The sequence below is a fragment of the Vulpes lagopus genome, chromosome 4 (genome assembly GCF_018345385.1).
Source record: "Vulpes lagopus strain Blue_001 chromosome 4, ASM1834538v1, whole genome shotgun sequence".
NCBI lineage: Eukaryota > Metazoa > Chordata > Mammalia > Carnivora > Canidae > Vulpes > Vulpes lagopus.
Genome location: NC_054827.1, coordinates 51,696,674 through 51,722,472, shown reverse-complemented (window position 1 = coordinate 51,722,472; position 25,799 = coordinate 51,696,674). Strand labels below are relative to the sequence as shown.

General features: G+C 43.4%; 1 protein-coding gene and 1 pseudogene across 5 annotated transcripts in view; one reads left to right on the top strand and one right to left on the bottom strand.

Moving 5' to 3' along the window:
• Window positions 1-25,799, top strand: part of DENND2A (DENN domain containing 2A) — a 105,269-nt gene that overhangs the window by 53,762 nt on the left and 25,708 nt on the right. For 4 of the 5 annotated variants that reach the window (XM_041752610.1, XM_041752612.1, XM_041752611.1 and 1 more), the window contains exons 6-13: window positions 3,719-3,919; window positions 7,435-7,528; window positions 8,071-8,121; window positions 9,238-9,425; window positions 16,791-16,900; window positions 18,075-18,144; window positions 19,759-19,836; window positions 25,039-25,179. In XM_041752610.1, coding sequence (XP_041608544.1) covers window positions 3,719-3,919; window positions 7,435-7,528; window positions 8,071-8,121; window positions 9,238-9,425; window positions 16,791-16,900; window positions 18,075-18,144; window positions 19,759-19,836; window positions 25,039-25,179 — 933 coding nt within the window. The remainder of the gene's footprint in view (window positions 1-3,718; window positions 3,920-7,434; window positions 7,529-8,070; window positions 8,122-9,237; window positions 9,426-16,790; window positions 16,901-18,074; window positions 18,145-19,758; window positions 19,837-25,038; window positions 25,180-25,799) is intronic. The other variant, XM_041752609.1, reaches the window with a different exon arrangement.
• LOC121489506 lies at window positions 1,315-1,579 on the bottom strand (annotated as a pseudogene).

The following is a 25,799-nucleotide window of genomic DNA, read 5'->3' as shown; positions in this document are numbered from 1 at the left end:
GGTCCCCAGGATCACACCCTGGGCTGAAGCCAGTGCTAAACCGCTGAGCCACCAGGGTTGCCCTTTGCCAACAATTTGATACGTGATTCTAATGCAGTGAAAGAATTGGGGCCATTTCCTTGGATTTCACTGCAGATGGAACTTGGTCTATAAGAAAGCTTGTTATTATACTTCTTCTTTGTGCTAGTTTAATTATTAAGATGCCCACAGTGAGCAAACCGTACTGGCTTTTTCTACTCAGGGCTTGTGTTGCCAAGCAATTGATTGCTCTCCATAGGTTCATGATACAAACATTAGAGCAGGCCACTTAGGAAAGCTAGGAGTCTTTTATTTTTTTAATTTAATTAATTATTTATTTTTAAGAATTTTATTTATTTATTCATGAGAGACGCACAGAGAGAGGCAGAGACACAGGCAGAGGGAGAGGGAGAAGCAGGCTCCATACAGGGAGCCTGACATGGGACCCGATCCTGGTGACGTGGGACCGAGTCTCCAGGATCACACCCTGGGCTTCAGGCGGCGCTAAACTGCTGCACCATCAGGGCTGCCAAAGCTAGGAGTCTTTATTCCCAGAAATCTTTAAAAAGAAAAGGTTCTGGAATTATTGTACATACTATTTGGAACTGTACAAGAATTGAGAAATCAATGGAACAGAATAAGACTGTTCTATAAGAGTTTAAGATATAGTAAATGTGGCCTTGTAAACTGATAGCAAAAGGGGCACCTGGGAGGCTCTATTGATTAAGTGTCTGCCTTTGGCTCTGGTCATGATCCCAGGGTCCTGGGATGGAGCCCCATGTAGGTCTCCCTGCTTAGCAGGGAGTCTGTTCTCCCTCTCCCTCTACCCCTCCCCACCCCCACCCCTGCTTGTGCTTTCTTTCTCTCTCAAATAAATAATATTTTTTAAAAAATGATAACAAAAGAAAGCCTTGTTTATTAAATGGAATAGGGTTAACTTAGCTTGGAGAAAAAAATCAGTTTAGACTACAAGCAATAAAATAAATTATTGATGGATTAATGAATAAAATATGTTCAAAATAAACTAAGAAAATCCAAAAGAAAATGAAATTAAATACATATTAAATGTCTAAAAAGATACAGATTTTCTAGGCTAAGAGAGACAAGATTAAATCAGTCACAAAGGAAAAGTTGAACAGATTTCACATATAAAAATTTCACATAACGCCCCCCAAAAAAACCCCAAAACACTTGCAGCAAAATTGACAAATAGTTCATAGTTTTGTTTTGTTTTGTTTTTAAATCCAAAATCTGTTTATTGGGATAGTGTCCCACTCTTCTTGATTCAGGGAACTTTTAGTGCTGCTTCCGCCTGAAAGAGCATCCTTCTGTAAGTATGCTTCTTGCTTTTCCTCCCGTGAGCTGGCAGAGGACTGTGGAGTGGGCGACACACAGAACTACGGTCTGTGCGTGGCTGAAGATGGTGGTGATTTAGTTGCATCCCAGGCACTTCATTCACATCCATGAAGTAGGAGTTGGGGCTCTGCACCAGGTGCTTCTTCTTGTATTTCCTCCTCTTCTCTTCCAGGGACAGGTGCAAGAGGTCCTTCACGAGGGGCATGTTCTTGTGGAAAGGTCATCACTACCAGAAAGGCATATAGTTCATAGCTTAAAGTTCATCCACATTAATAAGAAAAACACTGGGATCCCAAAAGAAGGCAAAGAACATAAATAGTATAATAAAGAAAAAAGCAGTTAGCATATTAAAGTATGAAAAAATGTCCATGTCATAAGAGAAAAACGTATATTGAATGGCTGTTGTGTATCTGGTATTTTGCCCGGTACTTAAATACCTTTTCCCCATATAATTCATTAATTCATTTTTAAAAAGAGACTTTGCAGTTATAATTATAGTATCATACAATGTGCATCCTGGAAGTTCTTTAAGGAAATGGAGTCCAGAAATTTTAAAATTTTATCTATTTTTTATTTCTATGTTAATATATTTATATGGTTCAAAATTTAAGGAGTATGAAAGATATACAGTGAAAAATCTTCCTCTCGCCCCTGACCTTCCATTTCTGTCCTGCAGAACAACCACTGTTAGTTTATGTATCCTTCAGAACTATTCTATGCATACACCAGTAGGATAGCTCCTGAAAACACACACAAGTATCAGCATGGTATGCTGGCTCTCCTACACCTTGCTTGTTATGCCTAATGATATGCATCTGTCAGAACCTTCTGTATCAGTACATTCAGATTTTTTACACCTGCCTTGTATTTCACGGTGTGGAGGACCATAACTTACTTGACCAGCATCTGCTGATAGACATCTAGATTGTTTCCAGTATTTTGTGTTTGCAAACCATTTCACAGTGTACAGTTTACTTTACACAATGTAGCTTGCTTCATACAATGTAACTTTACACAAGTATATATCAGGAGGTCCCATTCCCACAGGTAGAATTGCGGAGTGAAAGAGTATATGCATTTGTAATTTTGTTGACACTGCTTGATTGCCCTCCATAGAACTGTACCAATTTCCAGTCCCACCAAAATTTTATGAAAGTGTGAAAGGGACTATTTCCCTCACTTTCACCAATCCAGTGAGTTACCAGATTTACCTTTGCGAATCTTTAGTGAAAAATGTCTCTATGATTTTAATTTTATGAATGAAACTAAGAATCTTTTCTATATCTAAGCATCATTGTATTTCTTTTCCTATAAATTTTCCAATCCTGGGGTGCCTGGGTAGCTCAGTGGCTGAGTGTCTGTCTGCCTTTGGCTCAGGTTGTGATCCCAGGGTCCTGCGATCGAGTCCCTTTTTTTTTTTTATTTCAAAGATTTTATTTATTTATTCATGAGAGACAGAGAGAGAAAGAGGCAGAGACATAGGCAGAGGGAGAAGCAGGCTCCCCTCAGGGAGCCCAGTGTGGGACTGGATGCCTGAACTCCAGGATGGCACCCTGATCATGAAAGCAGAGCTTAACTGCTGAGCCATCCAGGCGTCCCAAAAAATAAAATCTTTAAAAAAATTTTTTTCCAGGCTTTTTTTTTACCTGTTTGTCTTTTCATTAATTTGTAGTATTTTTAGAAAAATAAATTCTCCAAGTTGCAGGATTTTCTGTGGCTTTTTTTGTTCTTTTGTGTTTTGCCAGGTTTTTTTTTTTTTTTTTTTTTTTTTTGCCTTTGACATTAAAGTGGCTTGTTTTTAGAAATAAGACTCTGAGCCTTAGGGAGTGAAACTCCTTGTATAGGAAGCACCCACCTTATCAAGGGCAGGGTCAAAGCTGGGTTTAGGTCTCCTCCCTCACAGTACAGTGAGTCTTATTCTCAGAATACCCAATTTGTACAGGTAAGGGATTGAGCCAGTGAATTGTCACTTATTTATTTATTTTTAAATTTTATGTATTTACTTATGAGAGACACAGAGAGAGGCAGAGACTCAGGCAGAGGGAGAAGCAGGCTCCATGCAGGGAGCCTGACATGGTACTCGATCCTGGGTCTCTAGGATCAGGCACTGGGCTGAAGACGGCGCTAAACCGCTGAGCCACCCGGGCTGCCCTAATTCTCACTTATTTAAAAAGAGGGACTGGATTGGCTTTGCATCCATTATCATAGACAAATTCAGTATATCCTGGGAAGAGAGACCAGTTTTCTCTCTCCATCTTGTGGTCTGTATCACTGGCACCCCCAGTTATCTCCCGGTTAGGCCCGTTGTATTTATTTGCTCTTCTTTTCTCTTTTCCCTTCCCAGCAGTCATTGGCCAAACCCGCTTTTTTCCGGCAAAATTCAGAGAGGAGGAACTTCAAACTACTGGACACCAGGAAGCTGAGTCGGGATGGATATGGGTCGCCTTCCAAAATCAGCCCTCCCTCCACCCCCAGCAGCCCTGATGACACTTTCTTTAACCTTGGAGACCCGCAGAATGGCAGGAAGAAGAGAAAAATACCCAAGGTAAGACTTGCAACAAACTTTGTGTACAGATACACACTTGCCCTTCACTACTGAGAAAGGCTTCAGAGGAGTCTGGGCAAAGAACAACTCTCTTCTACCTGCTTCATCACAGGCCAGGTAGACACTGCCGTGAAACTAGCAGACTGGGCTATCTGGGCTTTTGTCATAATAATTACTGTGGTCCTGTAGCCTTCCCCTTAGCCATTTCCTCTCCCAGCCTAAACTCTCAGGAGCCTATACTCATGATCCCAGATCATGTTTCCAAAGCCTGGTCTCAAAAGGCCACTTCCTCCTCCTTCATAGCCTCAAAAAGTAGAGCTGTATTCATCATGCTCTGAGTCACACTTTGGTCAACACCAGCTGCAGAGGCAGTACCGTGTGGAGCCTGTGCTCTGAGGCGGCACTTGTCAAAACTACATCTTTCCTTGCTCTTTTCAATCCCAAAGGTAAAATGTGCCCAGTGACACATATGCATCCTAATGCGGCTGCTATTGATTCAATTCCCTTTTGCTCTGTTCCAGCCCTCCATGCTGGTCCCTCTTCATTGGCCGCTTTGGTACCAACTTCCTATGGGAACTTTTAGAGCAGAGATTCTTCATTTCTGAGTACATGGATGGATGGATGATGGATGGATGGATGGATGGATGGATGGATGGGATTTAGGGATCATGAAATTATAGAAGGCTTTGGGGAGTTTGGAGGGATAGAGAGGAGAGGATTATCTGTAGATTTAATCAGATTTCTCAAAGCGGTGCATTGACCTGAAAGTCATGGGACATTTACAAGCTGGTTCCTCCCAGCAGTTTGGTTAATTGTAATTTCACTCCTACCACACCTATCCCCAACTTTCTCATTCAGGTGAAGTTGAGTCACTTCGACCATCAGAGTCCATTCTGAAGAGTAAGGGCAGCTAGGGTCAGATGGTTGAGAAAAAGACCTATAACCTGCAGCCTGGTTGGAGGGGGGTTGCAGGTGGAACAGAAGAAAAGGCACCTTGCTCTTTTTTTTGCTCATGAAGGCAGGCAGAAGGCCCAGGCGGGCCTTTATGCCTTCCAGGTTTGGCCTTGTCCTGCCCAGGGTCCAGGGCTTGGAGTAGGTTGCATATTGATTATTTGATGCTTCCTGAATGAGCTCTACTAACATGTGGATCCCAGTCTCTTTCAGCACAGATTCACTCCCGTGCCTCCCACCCACTGCCCTCCAGAGTCACTGTCCTGTGCCATCACGATAGCTGCTCCAGGGGCTCCCGAAGTGTGGCCTCCCTAGCCACTCCCTTAACTGCCCTTCTGCTTGTTCTGGCACCATTCATAGGAATCCATAATGTCAAAATGCTACAGTTGTGGAATAATTAAAAGTGGCTATTAACATCCATACTGCCAGCCTCATCATTATTTTAGCAAATTAAACGGAGAAAAATGGATTAGCTGTTGGGTTAAAAGACCTTTAACACAGCTCTAAATTTGAGTATGCGATTCTTTTTTTTTTTTAAGAGTTTATTTATGGGATCCCTGGGTGGCGCAGCGGTTTAGTGCCTTCCTTTGGCCCAGGGCGCGATCCTGGAGACCCGGGATCGAATCCCACGTCAGGCTCCCGGTGCATGGAGCCTGCTTCTCCCTCTGCCTGAGTCTCTGCCTCTCTCTCTCTCTCTCTCTGTGACTATCATAAATAAATAAAAATTAAAAAAAAAAAAAGAGTTTATTTATTTATTTATTAGAGAGAGAGAGAGAGAGAGAGAGAGAGAGTGTGTGGGGGGAGGGGTAGAGGAAGAGGAAAAAATCCTAAACAGACTCCCTGCTGAGCACAGAGCCCAGCTCAGAGCTCCATCCCATGACCTTGAGATCATGACCTGACCCAAAATCAAGAGCTGACACCTAATTGACTGAGCCACCCAGGTGCCCCCTAGTACAGAACACTTTTAAAACCACAAAACTTGGGATCCCTGGGTGGCGCAGCGGTTTGGCGCCTGCCTTTGGCCCAGGGCGCGATCCTGGAGACCCGGGATCGAATCCCACATCAGGCTCCCGGTGCATGGAGCCTGCTTCTCCCTCTGCCTGTGTCTCTGCCTCTCTCTCTCTATCTCTGTGACTATCATAAAAAATAAAAAATAAAAAAAATAAAACCACAAAACTTGGGGCATCCCGGGTGGCTCAGCGGTTTAGCGCCACCTTCAGCGCAGGGCCTGATCCTAGAGACCCAGGATCCAGTCCCATGTTGGGCTCCCTGCATGGAGCCTGCTTCTCCCTCTGCTTGTATCTCTGCCTCTCTCTATCTCTGTGTCTCTCATGAATAAATAAATAAAATCTTTTTAAAAAATACAGTTATGGGCAGCCCCAGTGGTGCAGTGGTTTAGTGCTGCCTGCAGCCCAGGGCCTGATCCTGGAGACCCAGGATCGAGTCCCACGTCAGGCTCCCTGCATGGAGCCTGCTTCTCCCTCTGCCTGTGTCTCTGCCTCTCTCTCTCTCTCTCTCTCTGTGTGTCTCTCATGAATAAATAAATAAAGTCTTTTTTAAAAAATACAGTTATGTGAGAGCATGTTTAAAGTTTTTCTCTCTGGGGAAATTTTTTTAAATAAAAAGGAACAGAGGTTTATTGATTGAAGTATATATATATGGCTTCCATTTATTCTACTACCTGATTTAAAGTGAGAAAAACTCTCTGTCACGTCGTTCATTCTACTCACATGGCACTCATGAATTGTTTGATAGCTGTGAATGCATCTTGGTCCTTGCTATTAGCTTGTGAACTCCCCAGGAACGGATGCCGTGTCTTATATCTTTTTATCCCTCACAGCTCCTAGCAAAACCCTTTGTACATAGGAGATGCTTAGTATTCATGCAACAAATTCACAATCAGCAAATACTTGTTGAGTACCTACTAGGTGCCAGGCACTGTTCCACCCCATAGAGGCACTGTTACAGCAGCAAACAAAAGTGACAAAAATTCCCACCTGCATGGAGCTTACATCCTAATGTTCACTGTATTTTAACAAGTGGAAGGATGTTAACTATATTGTAGCTGTCTTCTGGCTAATTTTGGATAGCAAGTGGAGGTAATCCCGGCCTTCTCGCTGCCCAGTGCTGCTCAGATGGTCTTTGGCATGGTTCCTACAAAAGGGGCCCTGCCTGGGAGGCTTTTTATTTTTGCTGTATCTTACTTTTTTTGTTTTGTTTTGTTTTTTCCTGAGGGGGCAAAGCCTGCTCCCAAACCACAGTAACATCCTGGCATCGAAGGGATTGTCTTCCTGTGTTTCCACTGGCTGTGTCAGTATATTTAGACATCAGCTGTTCGTACATCAGTGAGAATGGCAGCCTCCTCTAGTGTTCTCGAAGGTCATGTTACTGTCTGGTATAAAAGAGGAGTTGAAAGATGCCAGTGGACCAGTAGGAAGCAGCCCCTCCCTCCTTCTTTCCCTGGCCTTCCATAATCCCAGAAGAGATTGAGCAGCAAAGGAATCCCAGCTGCACATGGGGAGGAAGTTGCTAACACTGGCTTTTCTTTTCCCCATGTCTGGCAGCTGGTGTTGCGAATCAATGCCATTTATGAGGCCCGGAGAGGAAAGAAACGTGTGAAGAGGCTGTCCCAGTCTCAGGAGAGCAACTCAGGAAAAGGTAGGACTCCCCCGCCCCCACCACCACCACCATCACCACCACCTGCCACGTCCCTTCTCCCCCAACAATGTGAAAATAGACTCTTCCTAAAAGAGGCTTCCTGTTGTTTCCGGTTGCTCACCACAGAGGAGAACAAACTGGTGCTTTGTAAATACCTCCTGTTGTGGAAGGAGCTCAGCCTGGTGGTGGGTCCTCTGTCCTATTTCATTGTCCATTGGTCAAGCAAGTCCAGCACTGCAAACTCTCACCCTGGGAGCTGCTGTCTTTGCTCAGCATGCATTAAAGGAGCCAGTTTCTGCTATATTATTGGATATAGGTACCATCTGAACCAGAGCCACATTAATTTGGAAATATATTTAGTTGAACAAAGACCTAGTTTGTCCATTAACATTTCGATGGACAAAAAGAAAATAGCCCCTCTGAAGTAGAAATCTTGGATTTGTGTCACTTCACACAGAAAGTTTCCTGTATTAGAAAAACTCATATGTGTAACTTTCTTCTCGTTGACTTTTTGTTTGTTTGTTGCTTGTTTTTCTTTCTAGTGACGGATGAGAACAGTGAGTCTGACAGTGACACGGAGGAGAAGCTGAAAGGTGAGATGACTGGTTGCCATGCAGGGGGCTGGGGAGCTACCAAGATGGTCCTTCCTGCTTAATGTGAGGGATGGCACAGAGCGTACTTGCACAACCTTATTAGGGCAAGATGTGAACATCTGAGGGCATAGGGGATCCGCAGGGTTCATTGGGGCGTGGTCAGTGCTGAGTACGGGCCTGTTTGGTGGCTGAGTATGTGGCTCCAGAGATCCAGGGTGGCTACAACTACAGTGCCCCCCCTTCTTGGTGCTTTCCACAGCTGTAGGGCACAGCACTGTTGGCCTGGGATTCCAGAGCCTCTTGTCCAATTCCCATGAAAATTGCTAGAAGGTCAGGAGGAAATCACTTAAGATCTCAGGGCCTCTAGTTCCTCGTCTGTCAAATGAAGTCACTGCAATAATTGGTCTCTGTAGATCTAAGTTTGGTGACTTTGGTCCAGGCTTTAGTGAGTTTTCCATGATTTCTCAGACCCCAGGGGGAAGCCAAAGAAAGCCATAGTCCAGGGCTACTGAGTGAGGTAATGGGGCCTATCCGGCCAATGGCCCTGCCTCACTCCTCTCTCATGCCCAGCTGCTCCCTGACCCACCTCTAGAATAAAGTGAGCCCGTTTCCATCACACAGAACAGTGGCAGGAGGGAAGGTGGGTGGGAGCTCCTGAGTTAGTCTTGGCTCTGCCCATTCTGTCAGGCAAAAGATTACAGAGTTCCTCGCTCCCAAAGTTCTGTGGTCTGGATTTTATCACATCCTACAAACTGAAAGTTGAGGGAAGTGTGTGAGGGGAGGAGTCAGTGGCCCCACCCCCCCTGACGGAGAGACTCAAGGATCACTCAAGCCACTGCCCCAAGTCCACACAGCAAACCCCTGGCAGAGCAGAGCCCTGCAGTCCACCCTCCTGCACCCTGTTTAGCCTGGCAGCCTGTCCAGTGTTGCTGCTCCCCAGAGTCTGGCAGGGACCCCAAACAAAGAGTTTAATACTAATGTGTTAAATGTGGGATCACTTTTTTAGGTTTGGAAGGAGTACTCTGAGCTGAGAACTACATAAGCTATCATCTCTCTGTGTGGTTCCATGTTGGAAAGCGAGTTGAGCCCTGGCACTCACTCTCCCTCTCTCCCCAGCTCACAGCCAGCGCCTGGTCAATGTGAAGTCCCGCCTGAAGCATGCTCCCCGATACCCATCCCTTGACCGGGAGCTTATGGAGTACCAGCAGAGGCAGCTGTTCGAGTACTTTGTGGTTGTGTCACTGCACAAGAAGCAGGCTGGGGCTGCCTATGTGCCAGAACTCACGCAGCAGTTCCCGCTCAAGGTACGGGGTAGGCTTGGCTTCTGTGGCCTCTGTGGCCTGCAGAGGGACTGTGGCGTTCTTGCCAACATCTTGTTGGGACTCATGGTTCCCTGGAGATGTGGAAGTCTGAGGAGTGCTCAATGTCTAGAAATTTGGGAAATGAGTCCTAATTAGGGTATATCAAATGAAAAAAGCTGCCCCTGGAGAATTTGGGAGGTCCCAGCAGGTGAGAGATTCAAAGACTCAAAAGTACCAACAAAAACACTTCCTCACTTCCTATGGTGACTATGCTGACCACGCCAGCCTCGTCATCCTCCCCATCTCCTTATCCACCCACATCTCTTCCCAGGCTACCTAGAAGCCTTTTTTCCCATCAGCCCCACACCTCTCCCCAGGGAGTATTGTGTTTGTGTCCATGCTAAATATCTGTACATGCACTGCATACCTCTGGATATATGCACTAGAATCCTATTCTATTCTAACATGGCTCATGGCAATGCAGATTTGGCTTTTTTTTTTTTTTTTAATTTGAGAGAGGAAGAGAGAGAGAACATGAGTAATGGGAAGGGGGAGTGAGAGAGAAAGAGACAGAGAAGCCGACTCTCTGATGAGCAGAGTCCACCATGGGGCTCGATCCCAGGACCCTGGGATCATGACCCTAGACAAAGGCAGGTGCTTAATGGACTGAGCCACCCAGATGCCCCTGTGGATTTGGCTTTACCATACATTAAATTAGACACCTAAAATGAAATGGCCTCAGTAAAGCCTCAAATGGCAACACCAATAATGTATAAATTATTTTTAGACTTTTTTTTTTAAAGATTTATTTTTTTATGATAGACATAGAGAGAGAGAGAGAGAGAGGCAGAGACACAGGCAGAGGGAGAAGCAGGCTCCATGCCGGGAGCCTGATGCGGGACTCGATCCCGGGACTCCAAGATCGCACCCTGGGCCAAAGGCAGGCGTGAAACCACTGAGCCACCCAGGGATCCCCTATTTTTAGACTTTGACAGCAGTATTAAAGAGGTTCTAATTCAATCCAACCAGAATTTACTGAGACCCTAGTACATTCAAGCTGTTTTCTGCTTGACACCATGTTATTACAAAGATGAGCAGAATGTGTTTTCTGTTCTCAAGAAACTCACACCCTGAGAGAAGGGCAAAAGATAAGCATACAAAGACTCCTGAGGTAGAACGTGAGGTTGCACACACATTTTAATGAAGGTGCTCAGAGGCAGGAAGAGGGAAGGAAGTATGAATCCACCTCTCCTCAGAGCCTCTCTTCTGCCACTACCCACGGGTAATCCCACCATGCACCAAGGCCAGGGTTCCCTTGTATCCTGGCCAGCTTCTTTCTGTCCTGCCCACTGTGGTCCAGTACAGCAATCAAGCCCTGTCTTCATGGGCAGCCCGGGTGGCTCAGCAGTGTAGCGCCACCTTCGGCCCAGGTTGTGGTCCTGGAGACCTGGGATCGAGTCCCACGAGTCCCACATCGGGCTCTCTGCATGGAGCCTGCTTCTCCCTCTGCCTGTGTCCCTGCCTCTCTCTCTGTCTTTCATGAATAAATAAGTAAAATCTTAAAAAAAAAAAAAAATGGGAATCCCTGGGTGGCTCAGTGGTTTAGCGCCTGCCTTTGGCTGAGGGTGTGATCCTGGAGTCCCCAGATAGAGTCCCGCATCAGGCTCCTGCATGGAGCCTGCTTCTCCCTTGCCTGTATCTCTGCACCTCTCTCTCTCTGTCTCTCATGAATAAATAAATAAAATATTTTTAAAAATAATAAAATAATAAAAAATATATTTTAAAAAACAGGGCAGCCCCGGTGGCGCAGCAGTTTGGCACCGCCTGCAGCCCAGGGCATGATCCTGGAGACCCTGGATCGAGTCCCACGTCGGGCTCCCTGCATTGAGGCTGCTTCTCCCTCTCCCTCTGTTTTCTCACTCTTGCTCTCTTTCAAATAAATAAATCTTAAAAGAAAAACACTTCCTTTGAGTGGAAACTTGTATAATCATTGTTGGAAAGGGGACTGACCTGGGAATGAATCAAGAAAAAGTCATCTATACTCTTACTTCACAGAGATCATTGCTGTTAGCATTTTATCTTTTCTCATAGTATAATTTTCTGACAAAGCTGGTGTTGTACATTGTATAATTTTTGCATCATGTTTTGTAAACATATCATTATTTAGAAACATATTTAATACAAGGTCTAGAACATTATTTTTTAAATTATATAAAGCTCTGTTATGTGGGTACGCCCTAATCTGTTTAATTGGTCTCTTTCTGCTGGAAATGTATCTTGTTGTCTGTGTTTCTTTAGATATATTTTGAATGTTATGTGATCATTTTATACACGCATGTTTGCAGATCAGTCTATTATCTTCTTGCCTTTGGTCTTTTTCTCTATCAGAAGGATCTTCTTCTTTCTCCTCCTTTCTCTTTCTCATGAGTTTTATCCCCCACTTCTATAGTCACCTTGACCAAGACTTACCTTCCATATTTGCACACTAAAGATCATGTCTGCCATGTTCCATTAAAATGCTCAATATCATATAATTATCTTTATGACAATTCATGGACATCGGGAAATTTTCCAGCCATTGATGATTGCTTGTATTTGTTTTGGGTTTTCTTTAAGATTTAAGATTTATTTATTCATTTAGATTTTTTAAATATTTATTTTATTTATTTATGATATCATATTTATTATGATATTTATGAGAGAGACAGAGAGAGAGAGAGAGAGAGGCAGAGACACAGGCAGAGAGAGAAGCAGGCTCCATGCAGGGAGCCTGATGTGGGACTCAATCCCGGTACTCTGGTAGTTTGGTACTCTGGGATCACACCCTAAGCCGAAGGCAGATGCTCAACTGCTGAGCCACCCAGGCGTCCCAATAGCTTGTATTTGCTGAGAGATATCTCCATGTCTCACTTCCTGTAAATGAGCATATATGCACATATGTGTTGATAACTCCTATGTTGATGACAGCATGTGTAGGCACATGTGTGAACACACATATTTGAGTGAGTCATGGATGTGATCTGAGGGTGGGTACACCCAAATGGATGGGCTGTATCGAAAAGTGCTGGAACTTGCCTACCTACAAGGCCCGCTCTTCAGTTTTCTAAAATAGTTTATGGCCTTTCACTCTGTGGTGATTAATGACCCCTTCCAGCAACTACACCCAGCTGATATTTGCTTCTCTGTGAGACTGTCCAAGGGTAATCAAAATTATTGCTTTGGCAACAGCCCAAGCTAGTGAATTACCAACTCAAAAACTGCTCCAGGATCAGTTTGAATCTTCTGGGTCATGGATGAAAGGGAGAATCATTATATAGAAAAGCGACAGTGACTACTGATTTCAAAGAAGGAAAACCAAAAGACAATTAATAATTGGCTTTAAGTCTATAAATAGTAGCTGTTTAATCATTGATAGTTGTTTCAACCATTAATATTAATAACAGTTTTAATTATATTTGCTCTAGCCTAAGGGGAAGCATACTAGAAGTAGGTTTTTAAGTTGAAAAAAAAAAATCAGCCTGGTGCTCTCTTCCTTTGGACACTCTCTTTAGAGACCTCCCCTCTCTGATTTGGTGTCCTGAGATAGCTTGCAGATCCTCTGGGATGCATTCAACAGAGCTGCTGGTCTGCAGACTTCAGAAGCTGTCTGCAAAGCTGGTTTGAGGTGGAGGTCAATAGCAAGCTCTGAGGGACAAAATAAGAAATTGATGGAAAATATTACAGAAAGAATTTAGGTTAGACATTATAGTTTTCTAACTTCAGAAATTTCATTCTCGCTGAGTGAAGTAAGTCAATCGGAGAAGGACAAACATTATATGTTCTCATTCATTTGGGGAATATAAATAATAGTGAAAGGGAATATAAGGGAAGGGAGAAGAAATGTGTGGGAAATATCAGAAAGGGAGACAGAACATAAAAACTCCTAACTCTGGGAAACAAACTAAGGGTGGTGAAAGCGGAGGAGGGCGGGGGGTGGGGGTGAATGGGTGACGTGCACTGAAGCGGGCACTTGACGGGATGAGCACTAGGTGTTATTCTGTATGTTGGTAAATTGAACACCAAAAAAAAATAAATTTATTTAAAAAAAAAAAGAAAAGAAAAGCAACAGTGTTAAATATAAGTGATATTAATCTAAATGCTGGGGATCCCTGGGTGGCGCAGCAATTTGGCGCCTGCCTTTGGCCCGGGGCGCGATCCTGGAGACCCGGGATCGAATCCCACGTCCGGCTCCCGGTGCATGGAGCCTGCTTCTCCCTCTGCCTGTGTCTCTGCCTCTTTCTCTCTCTCTCTGTGACTATCATAAATAAATAAAATAAATCTTAAAAAAAAAATCTAAATGCTACTAAATATTAATTGTTCTGTTTATAAGGCTGAATACAAATATTAAAGTTGATAATACTATAAAAAAAAGAAATTTCATTCTCCACTTAAAATACTTGGTATATCAAATTACTGAAGGTAACTTGAGCATAATTTTTCTTTAACTCTTTATAAACAATGGGGATCCATTGTTTCCCCATTGACTCAGCGGGAAGTGCCTGCCTTTGGCCCAGGGTGTGATCCTGGAGTCCTGGGATCGAGTCCCACATCAGTCTCCCTGCGTAGAGCCTGCCTCTCCCTCTGCCTGTCTCTCTCTCTGTGTCTCTCATGAATAAATAAGTAAAATCATTTAAAAAAACCTCTTTATAAACAAAAGTTAAATATAAACTTATCAATAAGAACAGAAGTGAGGGGGATCCCTGGGTGGCGCAGCGGTTTAGCGCCTGCCTTTGGCCCAGGGCGCGATCCTGGAGACCCGGGATCGAATCTCACGTCGGGCTCCCAGTGCATGGAGCCTGCTTCTCCCTCTGCCTGTGTCTCTGCCTCTCTCTCTCTCTGTGTGTGACTATCATAAATAAATAAAAATTAAAAAAAAAAAAAAAAAGAACAGAAGTGAGGGCAGCCCAGGTGGCTCAGCGGTTTAGCGCCGCCTTCAGCCCAGGGATACAGTCCTGCATTGGGCTCCCTGCATGGAGCCTGCTTCTCCCTCTGCCTGTGTTTCTGCCTCTCTCTCTCTCACTGTCTCATGAATAAATAAATAAAATCTTAAAAAAAAAAAGTCAGCAATTCTTCCCAATCCTTTCGAAATACAAATTTATGAACAAACTTGCTAATTACTAATTATTCCTTTTTGTCTCCTAAACTTGAACCTACAGTGCTTCATTTTTAACATGGCATCAAAGATACATCACATAAAATTCACCCTCCCATGTTTCCAAGTATATAGTACAGTGTTGTCAGCTATATGCATGTTGTTGTTCAGCAGGTCTACAGAATGGGGTGCAAAGCACAGATTCCTGTTCAGACACAGGTAAACACATGGCTTTAAATACACTCTCTAGGGAATCCCTGGGTGGCTCAGCACTTTAACACCTGCCTTCAGCCCAGGGCATGATCCTGGAGATCCGAGATTGAGTCCCAGGTCGGGCTCCCTGCATGGAGCCTACTTCTCCCTCTGCCTGTGTCTCTGCCTCTCTCTCCTCTCTGTGTTTCTCATGAGTAAATAAATAAAATCTTTAAAAATAATAAATAAATACAATCTCTAATCAGACTTTGTAAATTTATTATTTTTTAACAAGAGGATATTCATCTAGTCTGTGATGTCAAATCAAAGAGAGAGAGAGACACTAAAGATTAAGATTCCTAAAAAAAAAAAAAAAAAAAAAAGATTAAGATTCCTAGCTAGAGGAGCTCCTAGGTGGGTCAGTCAGCTGAGCATTCGTCTCTTGATTTCAGCTCAGGTCATGATCTCAGGGTCATAGGATGGAGCCCTGCATCAGGCTCCATGTTCAGCAGAGTCTACTTGTCTCTCTCCTTCTGCTCCTCCCCACACTCTTCTCTCTCTTAAAAAAAAAAAATAAATGAAAGTTAAAAAATAAAATTCCTACTAGATTCCACACTAGTTGTGTGACCATGGACAAATCATTTAACATGTCAGGGCTTATTTCCTTATCTCTAAAATAGGAATGTGAGACTGGATGATGTCTAGTTTCCTTTTGGTTCTGACATTCAAGGGCATTGAAATTATTTTTCTTAAAAGATTTTATTTATTTACTTATTCATGAGAGAGGCAGAGACATAGACAGAGGGAGAAGCAGGCTCCCTGCAGGGAGCCCGATGTGGGACTCAATCCCAGGACCCTGGGATCACATCCTGAGCTAAAGACACTCAACCACTAAGCCACCCAGGTGTCCCAAGGACATTGAAATTAATTAAAGTTTACTGTATGATGTAATTTAACTGGTTGTATTCACTAAGAAGTGTTATAAAATGTCTGCCTGGATCAAGGAAGGGCATCTTCCAATGGCCCAGAGATTAGAAGACCAGATTCGCAGCTCCACCTTGCAGATCTATGAGTTTCGTATTTGAAGAGGATAACTTTGACACTTTTTCCTTATTGATTAAAATAGTTATAGTCTGGGATGCCTGGTGGCTCAGTGGTTGAGCATTGGCCTTTGGCTCAGGGCATGATCCTAGAGTCCTGGGATTGAGTCCCACATCAGGTTCCCTGCCTGGAGCCTGCTTCTCTCTCTGCCCATGTCTCTGCTTCTCTCTCTCTGTTTCTCATGAATAAATAAATAAAATCTTTTAAAAATAAAATAAAATAAAATAATATAGTTATAGTCCAAAAATATATATACAAAAAAAATTAAGTATTTATATTCCAGAATGTTAGACATGAAAACTATTTCTCTAAAACACATTAATTGGGATCCCTGGGTGGCGCAGCGGTTTGGCGCCTGCCTTTGGCCCAGGGCGCGATCCTGGAGACCTGGGATCGAATCCCACATCGGGCTCCCGGTGCATGGAGCCTGCTTCTCCCTCTGCCTGTGTCTCTGCCTCTCTGTCTCTCTCTGTGTGACTATCATGAATAAATAAATAAAATCTTAAAAAAAAAAAAAAAATTTAAAACACATTAATTTTTTTTTCTCCTGACTTTCCCTGTAAGACTAGAGTTGATAGGGATCCCTGGGTGGCGCAGCGGTTTGGCGCCTGCCTTTGGCCCAGGGCATGATCCTGGAGACCCTGGATCGAGTCCCACGTCGGGCTCCCGGTGCATGGAACCTGCTTCTCCCTCTGCCTATGTCTCTGCCTCTCTCTCTCTCTGTGACTATCATTAATAAATAAAAATTAAAAAAAAAAAAAAGACTAGAGTTGATAATGCCCTAGGGAAAAAAGACCCCAGCAGACTGACCTGCAAACGCTTCCTAAGGTTAAGGTGGTAGTCTCAACTATGGAAGTGTGGAAGATGTGGTCTTGCGAAGCGTCTGCCTCTCTCTCCCATACTGGGGTTCAATTCCCAACCTTCTCTCACCTTTCTCCCTACAGTTGGAAAGGTCTTTCAAGTTCATGAGAGAGGCTGAGGACCAACTGAAGGCTATTCCCCAATTCTGTTTTCCTGATGCCAAGGATTGGACACCTGTCCAGCAATTTACCAGGTATGTGCTGGCATCTCCCTTCCCTACCCCCAAAGGCTAATGTAGGCAGGAACCAGGGAGGGGTGCCAGAGAGGACAGAGGCCATAGTTCAGTCTTTCTGCTGCTGAGTGATCCTTTTTTTTTTTTTAAGAATTTATTTATTCATGAAAGAACAGAGAATGAGAGAGAGAGGGGCAGAGGCACAGACAAAGGGAGAAGCAGGCCTCATACAGGAAGCCCAATGCAGGACTTGATCCTGGGACCCTAGCATCATGCCCTGAGCCAAAGGCAGATGCTTAACCACTGAGCCACCCAGGCGTCCCTGCTGAGCGATCCTGATGGGCCCCTGGCTAGAGATTTTCCCCACCTGTGTTTTAAAACTTCCCTGAAGATAAGAACCACCTTGCTAAATAGGCAAATTCCCAGGCCTCCCATTAAATCTGGGCCTATTTGGTCCATAAGCCCCTGTGAGGGGCAGAAGTAATTCTTGAGTCTAGGAGAAGCTAGAGGAGCATTGCCTATCACCCTTCCTTGTCCCATGCTCTGGAAACATTTCTTTAAGAGCAGCCCATTCAGTTGTTAACTCAAATTGTGATAGGTTTACATTTCTGCTTTAACCATGTTGTTACATACCAGTATTTTTGTTATCAGATATTTCAGCAATTGATCAAACTCAGAGGGCTGCATATCCTGTGTTTCAGGAATGCTGTGTTCTTTGAAGTTGGCCTAGCAGTCTCTCCAGGGCAGTTTGAGCCGAGGCCAGGAGGTTGAGGTCGGAGGAGCTCTAAAGAGACAGTTTTCAGGGAGGGTCACCCCAGGGGCAGTTCCAAGAGGGACACAGAACAGCCCCACTCTTCAGCTGCTCCTTCACTGAGTCACATCCCTTAAGTGGCAGATGCCATCTCATCTCCCAGCTCATGGAGGACAGTAGTCCCAGCAGATGCTTTGTAAGTGACTGCCATGCTTTGGGCGATGGGACAGCTCAGATGACAGAATGCTATGAGAGCTTGTCCTCTCAGGATGCAGTTGACACTTTAGGTCTCCCTCTCCCTGACACAGAGTCCCTGTACAGAGATGGATGGGCAGGACAGGGAGCAGCCCTTTTGATGGCCCCCTCCAGAATGTCTCCTGAATGCTGTCATGTGTCTTTTGTTTTGTTTTGCTGTGTAATGCACTTTTGTTTCCCCAACTGCAGTGAAACCTTCTCATTTGTCTTAACTGGAGAAGATGGGAGCAGAAGATTTGGTTACTGCCGAAGACTACTGGTTAGTATACTCTGCTGTCTGTCTGCCAGAACTCTGGGCAGCCCCGGGCAGAGCTGGATTCCTGGGGCTTCACCATGTGCCACAAGAGGAGGTGGGAAGTGTGACTGGTTAATCAGGGGAGTTAAAACCATGGAAGATATAAAAAAAATAAAATAAAATAAAATAAGTAAAATAAAATAAATAAAATAAAATAAATAAAAAAATAAAACCATGGAAGATTTGGGGGTTCACCTAAGTCTTACTGGTAGAAGGGAACAACTTTGCCTCCTTTAGAAAGAAAATACTTCCTCCAGTATTTTCCCTGCCAAATAAAAGACCTTTCTGTCCTTCCTTTTATTTTTTTTAAGATTTTATTTATTTATTCATGAGAGACACACAGAGGGAGAAGCAGGCTCCATGCAGAGAGCCCAGTGTGGGACTTGATCCCAGGATCCTGGGATCACGCCCTGAGCCAAAGGCAGACACTCAATCACTAAGCCACTCAGGTGTCCCCAGAGCTTGTCTTTTTTTTTTTTTTTCTTTTTAAGATTTTATTTATTTACTGATGAGAGACAGAGAGAGAGAGAGAGAGAGAGGCAGAGACACAGGCAGAGGGAAAAGCAGACTCTATGCCAGGAGCCCAACGTGGGACTTGATCCTGGGTCTCCAGGATCACACTCTGGGCCAAAGGCGGCACTAAACCACTAAGCCACCCGGGCTACCCGAGATTGTCTTTTTGAGACCCATTCTTCTGAAAATCTTTAGTGGGAGCAAATCATTTTCCACTGAGTGATTCTGAGTCTTCAAAATAAGCTGATATAATTAAGAGTCAAGATAATACACAGCACATGGTAGATATTCAATAAATATTTGTTGAATTAAAATATATATATATTTGTTGAATTAATTGGTGAATAAAAAGTGTGGATAACAATTTAAAAATTTGGGCAGCCCTGGTGGCGCAGCGGTTTAGCGCTGCCTGCAGCCCAGGGTGTGATCCTGGAGACCCTGGATCGAGTCCCACGTCCCTGCATGGAGCCTGCTTCTCCCTCTGCCTGTGTCTCTGCCTCTCTCTCTGTGTGTCTCTATAAATAAATAAAATCTTTAAAAAAAAAAATTTAAAAAGTTAGTGGAAAAATAAATAAAAAAATAAAAAATAAGTTAAGTGGGATATAATAAGTTTTGTTGATAAAATTACTTTGACATATGGAGATTGGTTTTCATTTAGTTTTGAAAATTAAAAGGCAGTTTCCAAAAAGGATGTTCTGAAATGATTTCTGATTTGGAATTATCATTGTAATAAAATTTGTTTTCAAGGTAGCTCCTTAAGAGGAACCACAGTGATTTGGGTAAACAAGTTAAGCTTCCTTACTTTATGGCCCCACAGGCCATATTGAGCACCTACTGTGTGTACAACACTCTTGATTTGGTCCTTCAGGAGAATATAAATATATATACCACGTGACCAGAGTGGTTCCCACCTATAGAATGGGGTATTGGTAACTACTTACCTAAATGGGTTTTCAAAAGCTACAGTGTGGGGAAACATCTGGTACATGATAGGCACTTAAAACTGTTTGGGTTCTCTTCTCCTTTGAAGTAACACATAATTTCCTTGTGTTTCACTCTAAAAAGCCTGGTGGCAAAGGGAAGCGTCTCCCTGAAGTTTACTGCATTGTGAGCCGCCTGGGATGCTTCAGCCTCTTTTCAAAGGTAAGGACTTGGGTCTCAGAGAAGGGAGGAAGGGAAGGCAAGGCAGAGCCCAGGAGGACACAGGAAACACCTTGACTCCTGGTACTTTTATAATCGTATCCTAACATTTTCCTTCCCACTTCCTCTCCACATCACCTCCTCTGTCTTTTTATCATTAGTACCCTCAGTGAAAGCTGAGGAAGGTCAGGGACCAGAAGCAGCTGGTGGGGGGAGAGTCAAAATAATTGCAGAGGACAGAAGGGGCAGAGGATCTTTCCAGAATATTCCTCGTGTTTTCCTTTCTTCTAAGCATCAACTTTTCTCATATTCGCTTTTGCATGACAAAAAGGCCACTATGATGGATGGTTGTATAAATGTCTGTGTACATATGTGTTGTTAGTGTGAGATATTTATTATCGTGGTCATACTCTTAATGTATCAAAATCTTTATATAATTTGGCCCTCTTTTTGGGAAGATGAGCCAATGTATCAAGCCCTAGGAATTGCCATACTGAATTGTCTAATCCACCCCACTATTCTGGGTGGATAGAAAAGAGCTAATTACTAATGTGTATGATGATAATCTCAAAAATTTTAGATACAATCCAACATTAATTTCCTACATTAACCAGACATGAATATCTAATCCATAAATTGATTTTTTTTTTATTCATTCATAAGAGACCCACAGAGAGAGATAGGCAGAGACACAGGCAGAGGGAGAAGCAGGCTCCGTGTGGGGAGCCCGATGTGGGACTGGATCCCAGGTCTCTAGGATCATACCCCGGGGCTGACAGCAGCACTAAACTGCTAAGCCACCGGGGCTGCCCCATAAATTGATTTTAAATTATTTTTGAGCATACACTTTCAGTCTGAGCATTCTTTCAGAGAATTGAAGTCCTATGTCTACTGTCCATGGATGGCCAGCACTTCCTAAAAGCATTCTAAAACATGTCCACCTCCTGTCCACCCCACTACCCTCTGAGTAAGCCTGACTCATACTGATCTACTATAACCTCTTGCCTTGGTAGAACTTGTACTTCTGTGTAAGTCTGTTAAAAATAAAGAATAGCATCAATGTATCTGTGTTCTTGCCTTCACTCCACTGAGTTGGTAAGCCTTTTATGTGGAAGTTGGCCATTTACAGGCTCTAGGACAGTTCTGTATTGCTGCTCACCTGGGTCTCTCCTAGGAGGTTGTTGGTGTTGTTGAAGATTTTATTTATTAGAGTGCCTAGGTGTCTCAGTCAGTTAGGTGTCTGCCTTTGGCTCAGGTCATGATCTCAGGGTCCTAGGATCGAGCCCTGCATCAGACTCCCTGCTTAGTGTGTAGCCTTCTTGTCCCTTTCCCTCTACCCCTCACCCTGCTCATGCACTTTCTCTCTCTCTCTCAAATAAAATCTATTTTAAAAACAGTTATTGTTTTAGCCATTTTTTAAAAATATTTTACTTATTTATTCATGAGAGACACAGAGAGAGAAAGAGGCAGAGACACAGGCAGAGGGAGAAGCAGGCTCCATGCAGGGAGCCCGGCGTGGGACTCGATTCCAGGTCTCAGGATCACACCCTGGGCTGAAGGTGGCACTGAACTGCTGAGCCACCTGGGCTGCCCTATTTTAGCCATTTTTTAAGACTTTATTTTTAAGTCTCTCTATACCCAACATGGGACTCAAACTCACAACCCCAAGATCAACCCCAAGGTCAAGAGTTGCACACTCTACCAACTGAGCCAGCAAAGCACTCCTTCCTATTTTAGCCATTTTTGAAAGATTTTATTTATTTATTTTTTTGAGAGAGAGCGAGAAAGCGAGAGTGTGAGTGTAAATAAGCAGGGGGGAGAGGCAGAGGGAGAAGCAGACTTCCCCGCTGAGCAGGGATCCTGATGTGGGACCCAATCCCAGGACCCTGGGATCATGACCCATGGGCAGACAGTTAACTGACTGAGCATGCAGGCATCCTATTTTAGCCATTTTTAAGTATACAGTTGATTAACATGTTCATTTGCATTGTATGTCATCTGTCACCATCATCCAGCTCCAGAATCTTTTTTTTTTTTTTAAGATTTTATTTATTTATTCATGAGAAAACAGAGAGAGAGAGGCAGAGACAAGGCAGAGGGAGAAGCAGGCTCCATGCAGGGAGCCCAGTGTGGAACTTGATCCTGGGACTCCGGGATCACACCCTGAGCTGAAGGTGGACACTTAACCGCTGACCCACCCAGGCCTCCCTCCAGAATCTTTTGATACCCCTGAACTAAAACTGCCACGCTAAACACTAAGTCACCATTCCCCGTCTCCCCTGAACCTCTGGCAATCACCATTCTACTGTCTGTCTCAATGAATCTGATTACTGCAGGATCTCATGTAAATGGAATCTAATTTTTATCCTTTTGTGAACGGCTTGTATCACTTAGCATCCATATTCCATCCAAGGTTCATCCATATTAGAGCATGTGTCAGAATTTCTTTCCTTTTTTTTTTTTAAAAAAAGATTTATTTATTTGTTTATTTATTTATTTATTTATTTATTATTATGAGAGAGAAGAGAGAGAGAGAGAGAGAGGCAGAGACACAGGAGGAGGGAGAAGCAGGCTCCATGTCAGGAGCCTGACGCGGGACTCAATCCTGGGACTCCAGGATCGTGCCCTGGGCCAAAGGCAGGCGCCAAACCGCTGAGCCACCCAGGGATCCCCCCCCCCCTTTTTTTTTTAAAGATTTATTTATTTATTTATTTATTTATTTATTTATTTATTTATGATAGACATAGAGAGAGAGGCAGAGACACAGGAGGAGGGAGAAGCATCTTTTTTAAGGCTGGATAGCATGGTTGTTTGTATATGTCATATTTTCTTTATCTGTTTTTCTAGATGGATGATTGTGTTGTTTCCACGTTTTAGTTATTGTGAATTATGCTACTATGAACATGGCCATTCAGATATCTGAGTCCCTGCTTTCAAATCTTTGGGCTATGTACCCATAAGTGTGGAATTACTGGATCATACGGTAATTCTATATTTAATTTTTTTTTGAGGAACTACCACATATATAATCTTTTTAATTTTAATAATATATTTCATTTAACCCATAAATTCAAAATATTATTTCAACATATAATTCAATATAGTCCTTGATATTTTATATTCTTAATTTTGTATTCTGAAATCTGAGTATTTTATAACACATCTCAAATCAAACTAGCCATATTCCTTTTTTTTAAATTTATTTATTTATTCATGAGAGACAGAAAGAGAGGCAGAGACACAGGCAGAGGGAGAAACAGGCTTCCTGCAGGGAGGCCAGTGTGTGCCTTGATCTCAGATCCCAGGATCACACCCTCTGCTGAAGTCAGATGCTCAACCACTGAGCCACCCAGGCATCCCCAGACTAGCCATATTTCAAAGGTTCAGTATGTACATGTGGTATTATAAATAGTATTTCTACGGGTGCTTGGGTGGCTCAGTCAGTTAAGCCTCTGCTCAAGTCATGATCACAGAGCCCCCAATTGAGCCCTGCATCCATTGGGCTCTCTGTTCAGTGGGGAGCCTGCTTCTCCCTCTCCTCCCTGCTTGCTCTCTGTCACTATCTCTGTTTCTCTCTATATATATCAATAAATAAAATCTTGGGACGCCTGGGTGGCTCAGTGGTTGAGTGTCTGCCTTTGGCTCAGGGCATGATCCCGAAGTCCTGGGATCGAGTCCTACATTGGACTCCCGGCATGGAGCCTGCTTCTCCCTCTGCCTATGTCTCTGCCTCTCTGTCTCTTATGAATAAATAAATAATATCTTTAAAAATAATAAATAAAATCTTTAAAAAATAATAATAATAAAATAAAATCTAGGATTCAGTGGCTTTTAACATATCCACACAGTTGTGTAATCATCCCCACATTTATAGGGCATTTTTATGACCCTGAAAGCAACCCCTGTACCCAAGAGCACTCCCTTCCAAGCCCTAGTAAACTATCAGTCTACTTTTGATGACTATGGATTTGCCTATTCTGAATATTTTATCCAAGTGGAATCATAATAAGTGGTCTTTTGTGGCTGTTGTCTTTGACTTAGCCTAATTTGAATATATGTGCTGCCGAAGCAAGCACTGACTTAGCCTTATCTTTTCAATGTTCATCCATGTTATAGCATGAATCAGTGTTTCATTCCTCTTTACAGCTAATTATGGCATATAATGGAATATCACATTTTGCTTATCTATTCATCAGTTGATGGACATCCAGCCTCGAGTCTCTAGTTCCTTTTTGACTATCATGAATAATTCTGCTATGAACATTAATGCACAATCTTTGTTCTTGTTTTTTTTTTTAAGATTTATTTATTTTAGAGAGAGAGAGTGTACAGTGCGGAGGGCAGAGGGAGAAGGAGAGAAAATCTCAAACAGATTCTATGTCGAGTGCAGAGGCTGACATGGGGCTCAATCTCACAACCCTGAGATCGTAACTTGAGCCAAAATCAAGAGTCAGGCAGTTAAGTGATGGCCCCACCCAAGCACCCCAATGTACTAGTTTTTGTGTGAACATGTTTTCATTCCTGTTGGGTAAATACCAGAAATATAATTGCTAAGACATATGGAAGCACTATGTTTAACCTTTTAAGGTACTGCCAGATTGCTTAGCAAATGGGCTTCACTAGTTCACGTTCCCACCAGCAGTGCATGCGGGTTCCGGTTTTTCCACTTCCATGCCAACACATGCTACTGTCTGTCATTTGGTTTTAGCCATCTTAATGGCTATAAAGTGGTGTTTCATTGTGATTTCAGTGTGCATTTTCCTAATGGCTATCCCCCAGAGAAATTTTAACTCCACAGTTACACTGTAGATCTTCTTATATATTGTGGGTCTGTAAAGGACTACAAACCATTATAATATTTATTTTTTCTAGCACCACACCCAAGAACCAGTTTTTATCCCCTCGGGGGCAATATTACTGCCAATGAGAATGCATATATTAGCCCAGTAAGTTACATGGCCAAACCCAAAGTCCAGGGGGTCAAGGAACTTCAGTGGGAAGAACTGTAAAGGCACATGGCAAAGGAGTGGGCACATAGAGAAGAGATTTGAGGCAATGACATAGAGGAGGAAAGACACATTAAGTTTGGCCTGATGAGGACAGCAGGGCTTTCCCATAATTCTTCAGTCCCTGTGGCAGGCCCACTTCATCAAGAACAGAGCAGTACCTTGGTGTCCTGACTTGTTGCTTTTGTGCCCCTTGCAGATATTGGATGAGGTGGAGAAACGGCGAGGCATCTCTCCTGCCCTGGTGCAGCCCCTCATGAGGAGTGTCATGGAAGCTCCTTTCCCAGCACTGGGCAAAACCATCGTTGTCAAGAACTTCTTGCCAGGATCAGGAACTGAGGTAAGCCAACAGACTCCTATTGTCTCTTAGAGGAGAGAACGGCCCAGACCAAGTGGGCTGTCACATCACTGAATGTGACATTAGACATTGTAAAATCCACCCTAAGTCCTGTCCATCCATTCCACGATTCAGTCACAGAGAGCAACCCCCAGAGCTATGCCATGGCAGCACATGGTGTTTCTTTGCATAGCATTGGCCTTACAGTTAGGGACCTGCATTGAACATCCTTAGCTTCTCTTACTAGCCCATTACATTCATAGATTATATTGGAACCTATTTACCTTTTTTGTCTCTGTCACCTCTTATAATTTCATAATGTAAAACAGATTATTTTCAGGGAAGACAAGCTTAGGTACTACTTTTGATTCACCTGTTTAGGACTTTGAGGTACGCCTCCTTCCTTGACTGGATTGGAATTTAATGCAGGACTTTTTTTTCATCTTTCCCATTCCCTTTATATGGCTCTGTGGATATCACTAGGCAGATCCCATTCAGCCTCGAGTCTCTAGTTCCAAGAGCCCTTGAAAAAGCAGGTCACTTCTGGAGACAGGAGAAGGATAAGAATAAGTGGGGTATTCTGGAATAATTCAATTTCCCAGAACAGAAAGAAGTGTTCTCCA